Source organism: Pipistrellus kuhlii, unplaced genomic scaffold, assembly GCF_014108245.1.
Source record: "Pipistrellus kuhlii isolate mPipKuh1 unplaced genomic scaffold, mPipKuh1.p scaffold_m20_p_7, whole genome shotgun sequence".
NCBI lineage: Eukaryota > Metazoa > Chordata > Mammalia > Chiroptera > Vespertilionidae > Pipistrellus > Pipistrellus kuhlii.
In genome coordinates, this window is record NW_023425573.1 from 62,783,526 (window position 1) to 62,798,252 (window position 14,727).

The 14,727-nt window shown below is 34.8% G+C and overlaps 1 protein-coding gene across 1 annotated transcript in view; it reads left to right on the forward strand.

Moving 5' to 3' along the window:
• Positions 1 to 14,727, forward strand: part of LRP1B (LDL receptor related protein 1B) — a 1,573,107-nt gene that overhangs the window by 985,906 nt on the left and 572,474 nt on the right. The window contains exon 21 of the mRNA XM_036421500.2: positions 9,000 to 9,182. Within this exon, the coding sequence (XP_036277393.2) occupies positions 9,000 to 9,182 (183 nt within the window). The remainder of the gene's footprint in view (positions 1 to 8,999; positions 9,183 to 14,727) is intronic.

Here is a 14,727-nt window from a genome sequence, read left to right on the forward strand (position 1 = left end):
TGTTAAAAAGTATATAGCGATACATTCTAAAGGAGCTATAATCCTTAATAATTCTAGATACCCTTGTTCCAGTGACCATCAAATTTATTATGATACAAAGTTAAACAATAATGGGGAAAACAAAGGGCCAATGAATGAAGAAAGAAACCATTAATTTTTAAATTCTTTGGTCCTCGTTCAGATATTATATATGTATATCCTTGTACATATTATTTCTATGTAATAACTAGAGTCCTGATGCATGAAATTCATCAGGGGACCTCTGCTGCCTCTGCTGTCTCTGCCTTGGCCTCGGCCCCCACTGCCTCGGCTTCGTCCAGACTAATTAGAATATTATGCTTTTATTATTATAAATGTCCTACATTAAAATATCAAATCATGTCATCTTTAAATCCTTTCTCCAGTAAATATTTGATGCTCACTGTGAGCTAGGCATAGTGGTATGCCAAAAAATAAATTCCGAATGTTATATATCCACATTGCAACCTGTTTTATTTAATATTTGACATCTAACATATCTGTTAAGGAGATAGCTTAATTTTAACAGTAAATAGGGGGAAAAAATTCTCAATTTTAGCCATTTCGACAGATTAATACGTTCTGGTCACTTGGATTTAGATATTGTAGAATTCCATCACTCCCATGATATATTCAATTCTAAATGAAATGCTCATGGTATAGTTCCACAAATCAAAACTTAATATTTTAATAAACTGAAAACAATGTTTTGTTTCATAGTTTTCACTTTAGTACTTTAACTTACTGGGGGATACTTAGCATGCTAAATTGAATTTTTTTTTTCAATATACTTTTTGAGTGTCTACATGTCTGAGTTTTTTAACACTAAAAATATTTTTGTGTTAAATAGAATTTATGCTTAGGAATTCATATATTATTTCCATTTCCTTCTATTCAACTTTTCTAACTGACCCAGATAGTAAACATTAAAGATTTCAAACATTTTATTTTATTATGAAATTTGCCACTAAGTCCCATGTACTAATAAATGGTTTTGATTGTCTCATACAACATTTTTTCAGGATAATTTTCACAAGGGCAACATATGGGGATAAAAATAATTTGTTGGAATAGCTGATAACACACACACACACACACACACACACACACACACACACACCATTGGAAGTGTGTTGAGTTAGGAGGAAAGGACATATGGCATCTAAAATCTATTTGACTTGAGCATGGTCAGCGTCCAATGGTGAGAACAAGTTGATTAAAGAAGTAGGCCTTAGACTTCTTCAATTAGCAGCTGAGATTATTGAACTGTTAGGTAGGCACAGCCCCTGGGGAACCCATCCCACATTACATGGAGAAGAGCAGGACAATAGACCCCCACTGACCCCAACACAGCTTTCGGCCAGCAGCTCCAGGGCTAAGGCAGATTTACTAAGCACCACTCTCCTGAGGATTTCTAGAGACCAGAGATAGCCTCTCTTCCTTTAGAGACTGTAAAGGGTCCCCGCAGACAGAAGCAGGCCAAGGTTATGTCCATGTCCTGTTGGTAAGTGAAATAACGATTGATTGATATGCTGCAAACCTAATCTCAGTCGTTTGGGGGCAGGAGGCGAATATCTAGAAATCTGGAACAAACAGCTGCCAGGGGTGCAGGAATTAGTCATCCGCAGTGATTCATTGCAAAGCTAGGAACAGAGCAAGGACTGACACATGGTAATTATAGGAAATGAGGGGAAGCTTTGCAATACCCGGTGGTTTTTACTTTTCAAAGCATTTTGCAGTGAATGATAAATTATAATATAAACTCCATTAAAACAATTTTTAATAAAAGTTTTTCTCCCCAGATTGGTTTTACAATTTAAATAATTCATTATATTTGCCATACTATTATTAGCTATTTTCTCAGGAGGGCTTTAACATTTCTTATAAAATAAAATATATTCTGACTACTTAAAAAACAAAATATTTTTTGCAATCTTTTCCCCCCCCACATTTTTTAACTTTAAGAGGAAGAAAAAAAAGAAGAAAAAAAAGCTTGTCTCTACAGTTGCTAGTCTTTTAACTGCAAATCTTTAGTCACCGTGAATTCATTTAAATATTGAGATAAATTCTACCATCAGTTGCCACCTTTTCTCCAGGGCTCTGCATTTATTTATTTATTTATTTATTTATTTATTTATTTATTAGATTCCCCAAATTGTATGCATGGTTTAAATAGCTACAGGGCAAAAGTACAATAAAATTGCACTAGTTGAAAATATAACCAGCATCAGCAACATGAAAACATAACAGTAAAACAGCATGAGCATATACATATAAACATACTCATCATTTTAGCACTCCATTGGGACAAGCTGTATTACAAAGATAGACTGTGTGCCAAGCCCCAAAGCTTAAGCATCTGGGGCTCTGGGGAACCACCCAGGCCTGCAACTCAAGTTGGAATGGTCACCACAGGCTCCTCAGAGAAATGCAGCTTGTCACCCAGGGGAAAATCAACAATTTTCCATTAACGGAAGCTTATTTCATTTGGCACGGTTAAGGAGAAATACAGCTCCACGATGGTTTTCTGTTTTTTTGGCAGAAGACAAGATTTCTAAACACCAATATATACCCAAACCCAATAAACATTAAGATATATGTTTAGGGTACTTTTAATTTGTTGTGGAGGGCTGGGATGAAAAGAGGGGGAAAGAAAAAACATAAAAGTGTGTGTGTAATAGTCTACCTCACTTTAGTATAAACTTTGAATAGTCAAGTGACTATAAAATTTAATTAATTTGAATCTTAAGCAAAATATTATGCCAGACACATATCAGGTATGTGGCATGGAGATAAAGAGAGAAATATGCCGAAACCAGTTTGGCTCAGTGGATAGAGCGTCGGCCTGTGGACTGAAAAGTCCCAGGTTCAATTCCGGTCAAGGGCATATACCTTGGTTGCGGACACATCCCCAGTAGGGGGTGTGCAAGAGTCAGCTAATCCATGCTTTTCTCTCATTGATGTTTCTACCTTTCTATCCCTCTCTCTTCCTCTCTGTAAAAAAAAAAAAAAAAAAAAAAAAAATCAATAAAATATATTAGGGGGAGAGAGAGGGGGGGGGGGGGGTGTGAAATTGGTCCTGGCATTTCTTTTGTAATCTGCCATAAAAATCATGAAAAGCTCTGACTCCCTTCCTCAGGAAGAAACATACAAAGCATCATGTAAAGTTTCTATTTTATAAATCCTTACAACCTACCCATGAATTTCTTGAGTCTACAGACACCAGAATTAAGGACCTAATCTTCCATAGCTTTTTTCAAAATAAAGTGAATCTTAAAGAAAATTAGGGGCATTAATAATATAACAGAGACCAGGAGGCATATGCATTAGTGATGTGTGTGTGTGAGCATACAAACAGGAGAGTAGTACCACCATTTAGATTTGAGTGTTTATAATGTTATATATTTTTTCCTCACTCAGACTCATTTATAACTATTGCCATCTGGTTATTTGTGCTGCCCCTTAGTAGGTGGTATAACAACCATAGAGATTTAGACACAGGTAGCTTAAGAAGAAAAAAAACAAAAAAGAAAAGCCTTAAGGAAATACCACATTTTAAATTCATAAGATCTATGTTTATTTACAATAAGAAAACAAATGAGTAATTTCACCTATGAATCATAAATGGATAAACTAAAGCAAACAAAATACAAATGGAATTGTAAAATAATATACCAGACAATAGCAGCATATTCTCTCCTTTCACAGATTCTGCTTTGATATTTGTGACTATAACTTATTTGGGACTGCAAATAATATTGAGCTCAAAAACCAGTCCTCTAGACGAAACCGGTTTGGCTCAGTGGTAGAGTGTCAGTCTGTGGACTGAAAGGTCCCAAGTTTGATTCTGGTCAAGGGCATGTACATTGGTTGCGGGCACATCCCCAGCGGGGGATGTGCAAGAGGCAGCTGGTTGATGTTTCTCTCTCATCCACGTTTCTAGCTCTCTAACTCTCTCCCTTCCTCTCTGTAAAAAATCAATAAAATATATTAAAAAAAAAAAAAAAACAGTCCTCTAGATATATAGTTGTCACACTGCTGAGTCAGGAGAAGCGACCCTTTTCCCAAAACAACAATTTATCTCTTTTTGAATCAGATGAATCTATCTAGATTTCTGAGTTTACATGATCTTCTTGAGAATTTCCATTATATCATTGAGATGGATAAAGAACATGATTTTAAAGAACTAGAGCTTTGAAACTAAATCTGGAATATGTGCAGAGTCAAAACATTAATCTTACAATAATTAGATTAAAAATGGATTTTTAAAATAATTATTGACATTTTTGAGGTAACATATAGTTCCTAAATAAATAAAGAATGGGTAGGAGAATAGAAATTGGTGTAAAATTTGATATATGTTATTTAGTTTTACTTAAGGTAATAAAGTGTTTTATAAATTAGATAATTTTAAATATACAATATGTTATTCTTTTTCAAAATTTCAATGCATATCATAATTATGTTCATTTATTCACATAGCCCTCTGAATGTTTCCAGAAATAATTTAAGCTATAACCTGGAAATATTAGATGTTATAAAGAGGAAGGATTTAAACAAAGGCGGAATATGGATGAGTAATATAAGTAAATCTGAGAGGGAGACTGCTTCAAACAAATACATATCATGAAAAATGATCCATAAAGTTGGCTCTAAATTCTAAAAAGCAATTGAAAAGAGAGAAGCACGGTGAGTTTGGGGATTATTCACAAATATCAATAAAAAGGACTCATAAAGAAGAAAACCTAATTTTTACAGAAGAGTAAAATTACTAGCAATATTGAAGCCCGAGTGAACTGAAAATGCTCCATAGCTTTCTAGAAGCAATTCAGAAACAAAAGAAAATGTAATGAGCAGTTGACCAAGGAGAAAAATGTGCTGAGGGGGGGGAAAAAACAACAATAGAAATTAGCATATTTTTTCTTTTCATGATAAAAGAAGGCTGGGAACACAATTCAGCCCAGCTTCATGTAAAATAGCACTATTGCTCTGCAAGGATGCTGGTCCAAAAATCTTACTTTTTAAGAAACTGGAAAATCTAGATTTTTTTTTGTTTGTTTTTAATCTCACCAAAGGATATGTTTTCTTTGATTATTTTCCTTTTGAGAGAGAGAGAGAGAGAGAGAGAGTGAGGGAGAGAGAGAGAGAGAGAAGCATCCATGTGACAGAGAAACATCAATAGGTCCCCTCCTGCACAAGCCCCTACCAGTGAAACCAAAATGTGGGGTGTTGAGTCCGAGTTCATTGTCTCATAAAAACCAAGAAGAAGTTCACGGACGAATACAGTGGAATGGAAGTTGACTGGGAGAAGTCAGTCCTGGGAAAGCTGTGGCTCGGGTTCCAGGAGCAGCCCAGTGTCCAGAGCTCCCCTTTCATGTTATAGTCAGGAGTAGTTTGGCATCTGACCACTGGAAGGGAAAGTAAAACCCAAGAACCAACCAGTAGGAGTCACTGAGACACCCCAACTGGGCGGGGAAGGAAGGGTGTGAGCCAAAGGCACGAACTTTAAAAATGTATGGATATTGTAAGACAGGCAGCTTGCAGGTGACCAATCCCAAGGACGTTGCTAAGGGCAAATTCCCTGAAAGGACCAATCAGGAACTAAGAAGCATATGCACAAAAAAGCAGGGGAACTCCCTCCTCTCTCCTGGCACATCCCACAGTGGAGACCTGGTGATGCTGTTGCAGGGAGCGCATCCCTGTTCCCAGGAGGCTTATGGCCAGATGGGCCTCCACACAGGGCCTGGTAGACTGGAATTAGCTCGGGTCCCGACCATCTACCTAGCTTCTCTCTGTCTCCTCACCTGGTCCTGGAGCGGGATCCAGCCTGCAGCACAGGTACCTTTAAAATGGAAGTCAAACCTGAGATTTGGCCTGAGGGCTGACGCTCTGAGAAAAACTGGCGGGGGGGGGGGGGGGGGGGCATAAATAAATAATAAAATAAAATAATAAAAAATAATTGTTTTAAATGCAGTTTTTAAGAAAATTTTCAGATTTTTAAAAAGCCAATAGTGTATTTGCCAAATTATATATACTGAGCAGTAGATTCAATATTTTTAGATAAAATGGAAAAATTGATAGGCTATACTTTCCATTATTTATTATTTTAAATCATTGAGTGACAATTACCTGAAATATAATGTTTATATGTTATTGGTGAGCTCACACAGAAGGTTATAAAATTCAGCGGATCTAAGCTTGGTTTTGTTTTGTTTTGTTTTGTTTAGGAAGGTTAAGTAGTAGGAGAAAAGAACCGAAGACCATTCACTGCTGCACGTGAGGTGGCTTCTTCACCATAGATTTACTTAGCTCAGTGGATCTTGGAATTCCACTTGATTATTCTCCTTTATTTTTCATGAATAGTGAAATCACAGAATTTTCAGGTTATCTTTAAAAGAAAACTAGTTTTGAAGACGTCACAATTATTTTTTAATTATTATTTTTACAATTACAGTTTACATTCAATATTAGTGTGTATTAGTTTCAGGTGTACACCATAGTATAATAGTTAAGACAGCTGTATATTTTACAAAGTGTTCCCCCAATATTTTCAGTATCCTCCTGCACCAGACATAGTGATTGCAATATTATTGACTATTTTCCCTGTGCTCTACTTTACATCCCTGTGACTGTTTTTTAAGATTAAACCAACTCCATTGACCTTTACCACTGTAGTGGTTAGGCCATACCGTTAAATTGGGTACTCTGCAGATACTAAATTAAGTATAGTGGGAAGTTGCTATATCACATTTCATATATATCTTCCAAATGTGCAGAGACTCTACCATCTTTATTGATTGTGTGTACTCACTCATTTTGTTTAATCAAGAAGTCTGTATATCCAGAGTCAGAGGGTTTGGATAACTAGGAAAGTAGGAAAAAAAAAGAGTTGGCTGGTTTTGCAAGGCATTTCATAGGCAGCCTAAAGTTAGGGCCTTCTCTGTAAACTGGGTGTAATTATTGTGTTATTTTCTTAAAAAAATATTAAAAATAAATATATATATTTGCATTTATTTTAGAGAGGAAAGGAGAGGGAGAGAGAGAAACATCAGTGATGAGAGAATATCATTGATTACCTGCCTCCTGTACTCCTCACATTGGGGAGTACAACCCATGCCTGTGCCCTGACCGAGAATCAAACTGTGACCTCCTGGTTCATAGGTCGATACGTAACCACTGAGCCATGTTGGTCAGGCATTATAACTGTTTTTAACAGAGATTACTTTTGGAAATTAGTCCAATATGTTTTCTCTAAATTTGAACTTCTATTTTTTACCAACAGATTTACTCGTGCATTTTTGCTTCAGTGAGGATCTTCTTATTTTTGGTTATTTGCTATTTCATTACTATTCTAGGAATGAATACTTGGGAAGTAGAGTCAAAAGTCAAGGCAATTTTGAGCCGAAACCGGTTTGGCTCAGTGGTAGAGCGTCTGTCTGCTGATTGAAAGGTCCGGGGTTCCATTCCGATCAAGGGCATGTACCTTGGTTGTGGGCACATCCCCGGTAGGGGGTGTGCAAGAGGCAGCTGGTCCATGTTTCTCTCTCATCAGCTTTTCTAGCTCTCTAACTCTCTCCCTTCCTCTCTGTAAAATATCAATAAAATATATATTTAAAAAAAAAGTCAAGGCAATTTTGAGCACCTTTATAATACTGTGCCTCCTGATATTATAATACTGTGCCTCCTGATATTATAGCTGTTGAACATCTTTAAATTAGGAAAATATTAGGAGCCAAACTATTTATGTCATAAGCATTTACAGCGTTACAAAATTGTGTAGTTATAATCATAATTTACAGATACCAGTTTATTTCTTACAACTCTTCAGACTCTCAACTTTCCAGGTGAACAAATAAAAGTTTTCAAAGATTAAATAGCTGCCTTGGTGATATAATTGTTATTTTTAGCTTTGACCTAAATGATTCTAATCTTAATTCATAATACCTGATCCCTATCAAACGAGCACAGTAAATAATAGGTAACTTACAGGAACCTATTTCAAATTCATGATAATGTTATAGAATAATTGCTGTTATAGGTATGTAGATTAACTGCTGGATTAGCTATGTAAGACAATAAATTTATTACATTAAAACTCATATATGGGAATATATATTCTAAATTATTTTATAACAGAATTCAGAGATGCTGGCAACTTTTATCTCATTAAATTTAAAAAATAATTATAGTCAAATTATTCAGTTGTACTATGAATTATCTATATCCCCAACATTTTTATTTCCTTATTCTTGCTTATGCTTACCAGAATATTTTAACCTATATTTTTAGTTATCAGATTTTGAAGAATATAGTTATCTGAGTACTGTATAAATTATTAATTGATAAATTGACTTTGAATATATAGTGCCTCATTAAATTCTTATGTGTCTTCTGTGATTCTAGATTTACAATCTTACATCCTAAAGAGTTTGTGTTTATTATAGGGCCTTTTTATTTTCAAATTTTTGAATGTTATTCGTCAAAGATTTTATTAGCCAGAAACTACATATTATTTACTTAGTTTTCTCATAAGAGTTCAAATTAAGTTAACTAGAGAAGTGTCAAAAGATCAACCAAAGTCAACATTTAGAGTAGAATGTGAAACCTCTTTTATGTGTCAAAGAGAATAGCCTTTCAAAGATCTAATTTTTAATACATTAATTAAAGTTACAACAGAATAGTCACACATTATCTTACTTGTTCTAAGCTTTTTTTAATGAATGTGACATTTTTAGGAACTCTTTGGCAGATAAACAATTTTTTCCTTGTTATTACTGTTTCTGAAATGAATTTGAAAATATTCAATACTAGAGAGTATTATAGCTATTAAATAACTGTTTAATAAAATGTAAAATATGAAAAGTAAATATATATTCTCTCTACCATCATAATAATGTTTAAAGAAAAAAAATATTATCAAGGAAAATAATTTCTCTTTTGGTTTCTCCCCTCTATTCCCCTCTCTCTCATTTCTATTTAAGAGGTTCATTCTCCTGCTGGTTGTAATGGGAATGAATTTCAATGCCATCCTGATGGAAATTGTATTCCTGACCTTTGGCGCTGTGATGGGGAAAAAGATTGTGAAGATGGTAGTGATGAGAAAAGCTGTAATGGCACCTTACGATTGTGTGATCACAAAACCAAGTTTGCCTGTCGGAGTACAGGTAAGAAGAACATTGCGTTCAGCATCTACAATCTTCTCGGTTGTAGAATCCTTTTAGCCATCTTCAGTCTATTTTTTATCTTTGGAAGAAGTATTGTTGTGTTTCTTCCAATAGGTTGTTCACATTCTATATGTTACAAAAATAGTTAACATTTGAAAAAATGTTTTCATTGATTTCAGAGTGAGAGGAAGAGGTAGAGAGAGATAGAAGCACTAATGATAAGAGAGAATCATTATTCTACTGCCTCCTGCTCTCCCCCTACTTGGCATTGAGTCTGCAACCCAGGCATGTGCCCTAACCTGTAATCAAACCATGAACTCCTTGCTCATAGATGGATGCTAAACCACACTGGGCAGACATTATAGCTAACATTTTTTTAGTTTGTCATTGTTCTAAGAACGTTCTCTACATGAATCTATTTCATCCTGCCAAATCACAATGAGAAACTAAGGCCAAAAAGTTTTTAATTTGCTCAACTTGAAAAAAGCCGAAAGAAGTTTTAACTTGCTGGCTCACAGAACCTGCATGGCAAAACTGAAAGTTTAAACCAGGCAGTCTGGATTCGGGGTCTAGAATATCAGAGTTCAACAGGAGACCAACAGCAAAACTCATGGACATAAATAAATTCTCACCAAAATATTTAATGAAGATGACGAGAAAGGAAAGACAATATTATTTACATTTTTTCCAACTAGTTTTCTAAAAATGATTGTGATGGTGCTAGATTCCATTAGAATGAAGGTGATGACTGTCATTCAGACCTTTGATTTGTTTGAAAGAGTTGCTAAGGTTTATTTCTTTTATGAAGGTATTCTATTAATATTATTTTTTCCTTTTGTTTTCTTACAACAGTAGGGTTCACCTGACATTATTAACTTACTTTCCTCTCTACACCAGGTGATTGAGTTGAGGATTAGAGAAAACTAGATCACAATAAGCTATTGTGGTATAATTAGTGAAATAGGTAATATCCAAATAACCTATGGAAATAATTTTCTATGGATTTAAGGATATGTATGTGAATCATCTCTGAAATTTATTTTTATTGTGAAATTGCTTTGAGTTGCTTAAATCATGAGCTCTTAGAGATTTCTTTTGCTCTCTATTAAGTATTTGAAGCAAAAGGTCAGACAAAGTTATCACAGTTGTGGTTAAGCACTCTGGAAACCACATGGTCCATGGGCATTCAAAGTTATAAAAATGAATTGTGGGTGTTTTGTTTTGTTTTTTCTTAAACACTTATTCTGGTTACCATTAAGCATTCAAATAAGAAATAAAAATAATATAAGCTAACATGGTCATAGAGAAATAAGTATTTCTGATGCCCATTCCTAGTAAGAGAGTTGTGTTTCCAAAATGAAAAGTGTTCCAATACTGTTTTTCACAATTATGTGATTCTTTTCAGTTGTTAAGTAGCCTTAGTTTGGGGTTATTACTTCTATTTTAATCTGTAGTTTAAGAATAGTAAAGCACAATGTTTCAAACTATTTATGGAGCCATAATTTGCAATTAGTATGCATATTTATAGTAGACATTTATGAATATTACAGACATTAAAATGAACTACAGTTATAAGCATTGGATTTTAAATATGTACACATTTATAATCTTTTTATATTTATAATTTTACTTTAATCAATTTCTCACTTTTACAAGCTAGCAGACCTTTAAACTACCCAAGATATTGAATTAAAATTCATATTTATTTTCAAAGATTTCTAATGCTAGTTTGAGCATTTAAAAGTCAAGATAATCAACTTATATTGGTGGTTAAACTGTCTTCTCTTTTATACATAATAACTTGCCTCTTATTAGCATTAAAATATACAAATGCTGATTTTTATTGCTATAAATAAGAGAGAGGTAAGTAAAATTAAAGTACAATATAACCATTTAATATCTTCTATTTTTAAAGAACATATTCTTTTTTTTTAATCTTTATTGTTGACAGTATTACATAGGTATTCCTTTTCCCTCCTTTAATCTCTTCCAGCCTGCTCCCATCCCCCCATCCCAGGCTCTCATCACCCCATTGTCTGTGTCCACAAGTTATGCATATATGCATACCAGTTCATTTGTTGATCTATTCTCACCCACCTTCCACTTAAAAGAACGTATTCTTGATCAAGAAATATATCCTCCTACATCCAGTCTCTCACACTCCAGAACAGATATTTGCAGTTATATTTTAGTTAGTGAGTCACGGGAAGAAATTTCAAGTCTACCATTAATGGAAAAGATTTTCAGAAATGCCACGTTTCAGATTCAAAAAGGAAAAACAACATTAGATATTATATAGTGATAGAAAGGTCATGAGCTAAATAATTGCACAGCTGCTGATAGGAAAGTAAATTTGACTCATCATGCCCGCGTCTAGAAATCTATTTAAAGGAAAACAGGAATACATAAAAAATATATGCACAAAGATTTTCAATACAGCATTTTTAATAACATAAGACTGGATATAATGCACTGCCCTTTTATAAGGGAACTAAATAATTATGGTTAGTTCACACATTACTTTAATGTCATTAAGAAGATTTAAGAAAACGATGCATATGAAGGTGGAATTGTAAATTCATGCTTTGAATCCTGTCTCTACTGCTAAAGCACATAGATGTGATGATAAAATATAACAGGAAAAAATGAGAGATGTGTAGCCTTATTAACAAACAAAATATATCTTTTATTTGCAGGTATAAAACAAAATAACAAATGGTGAGCTATTATACATTGAAGCTGGGTGCTGGGTTGGACACAGAGGCTAGGAGAGATGGGCAGGTGTTCAGATCTGCACTTGTCCATGTTCATGTCTGAATAGAGGGAGTAGGTGACTGGAGAAAAAGAGGGAGAAGCTCCTACTTGTACAGTCTCCTCTTTTATTTTATTTTTAAAATATATTTTATTGATTTTTTATAGAGAGGAAGGGAGAGGGATAGAGTTAGACACATTGATGAGAGAGAGACATAAATCAGCTGCCTCTTGCACAGCCCCTACTGGGGATGTGTCCACAAACAAGGTACATGCCTTTGATTAGAATTGAACCTGGATCTTTCAGTTTGCAGGCTGAGGCTCTATCCACTGAGCTAAACCGGTTTTGGCAAGTCTCCTCTTTTAATTGGCTCTCTTTCCAAGAATGGTGATAGATTGGTAGTGACCCCATATATCTTTCACTCTAGATTCCTTTGGAAAAGTCATATGCATTTCCAGTCAGGGTAGGGTTAGGGTTAAGGATGATGTGATCTTTAGCAAAATAATGTAACACCACTAACTGACAGACTTGGCGATTTAACTCTGACAGTGGTTTCATAAACATTCCACTCTGTTCTGATCCTTTGTGTAATGAAAATCCACTGTGAGCTTCTGTGAATGGCAACGCATTATTCTTTTCTATGTTTAGATTGTTTTCTTTTCCTTTCATTATTATAGCAGTAAATACAAAGTGAAATGTTGAATTTAATCATTGTTAAAAATCTATCTGGATAATTAGAACTAAAAATATCCTACAATGGAATAGTGATTTTGTTAGAATTATATGATGAATTGTGTATGAAGAATTTCTAAACACAGCACTATTTTATTTTCTTTCTGTAATCAACCCCATGGGATACTTTTATTTATTCCTGACAAAAATAATATGGTGAGCTCTTCATTGCCAAGGCGCTGTAAAGATAATAGAATGCTTTGCATATTGTTTCTTATGAGCCTTGTATATTTCTCTTTGGATTCTTCCCAGTGGCAGTTTTAAACCCCTTGCTGCATGATTATTCTTCTCTCCCTTCAACTCTGTCTCTAAAGAAGAATACTCCCTCCATATGTCCAGGAGGGGTCTTCTATAGATATTGATCCTTTGACCTTCTACTTCCTGTGGGAACTTAGTCACTTTTCTTGCTTATGTCTTCAGTTTTATTCTCTACACAATTTTTTCTTTTACTCTGTAAATATACCTAGTCCAATTACTGCAAAAACATTTTATTAGTTTTTGCTGTTTCCCTTCTTCCCTTTATTAAATCACCGTTGTAGTACATTGAGATGCTTTATCTCTCACTCATTCCATCACTATTTTTAATCTAACATCCAGTCATATCTTTAGTGGAAATTGCTGTTTCGGTGGTTAACAGGGATGGTATTTCAGTCCATACTTTTCTCATTTTTGATTCCTGACCTACCATTTAGTAATTACATGAGTTTAAATAAATTATTGAACCTCTCTAAGCTTCAATTTCCTGATCAGTAAATTAGAGATGATAACAATCAATATAATTTATTAAAAAATGCCTAGAACAGTACATGCTTAATGAATGATACTTTGAAAGATTCATACTGCACTCTGACTTCTTTTTCTGGAGCACATGTCCTCTCCTTAAAACATTTTATTCTATTACAGTTTTTTTTTTAATTAATTGACATTTAGAGAGAGAGGGAGAGAGAGGGACACACAGAGAGAAACATCAGTGTAGGTGAAACATTGATCAGCTGCCTCCTCCACTCAACCTATGGGAGATCGATCGAGTCAGCAATCCAAGAATGTGCCCTGACTGGGAATCAAACTGGCAACCTTTGGGTGCAAGAGCCACATTGAACAGGGTTGTTGTTGTTGTTGTTGTTGTTTTTTCAGTTGTATTGAGAAATAATTCTGTACATCACTGTATGAGTTTAAGGTGCACAGCATGAGAGTACATATATTGTAAAATATATTTTCATACAAATAAAATTAAAAAGAGGAGATATCTCCTTGTTATGAGAACTCTTAGAATCTACTTTCTTAACATTCTGATATATCATACAGCATTTTAATTATAGTCATTATAATCTTTTTTTAAAATTGATTGGCTGCCTCCTGCACTCCTCCTACTAGGGATCAAGGCCACAACCCAGACATGTGCCCTTGACTGGAATAGAACCTGGGACCCTTAGGTTCTCAGGCTGATGTTCTAACCACTGAGCCAAACTGGGTAGGGAGACACTAAGTTTTTTTTTTTTTTTTTTTTTTTTTAATTATGCTTTGGGTGAAGGGACGTCACCCTTCCACTCAATTAAAAGAAACATTTTTATCAGCACAGAAGTCTTGTTTATTTTTACCCACTTATCATGCCATGAATTCATAGGGAACGGGTTCCAGCAGCTCAGGCTCCTTTTCATTAGTTCTCACACAGTGAGCTTCTCTGGGTGGAGCAGACTGACACTTTAGTTGAACCCAGGTTCCTTTCTCTCTGGCTTCCTTCTTTTTTCTGATCATTTTCTTTCACACGTTTCAGGAAACTCTCAGCCCTTAGAGTGCTTAATAATCTCACTACGTACATTAACTCTCTTGGCAAGAATCTTGTCCTTGACTTGTTTGTTCACATCAATGCCCACTGCATGCTGGGTGACATTGTAGACTCTCCCAGTTTGCCATGGGAATATTTGTGGGGCATTCCTTTTAGAACAGTGCCCATTACCTTGATGTCCACAATATCACCTTGGAGATTCACATGTATGTGGCCAAACGAACAACTCCATGTTTTCTAAAAGGCATAGAGAACATATAGCAGGTGCCTCTCCA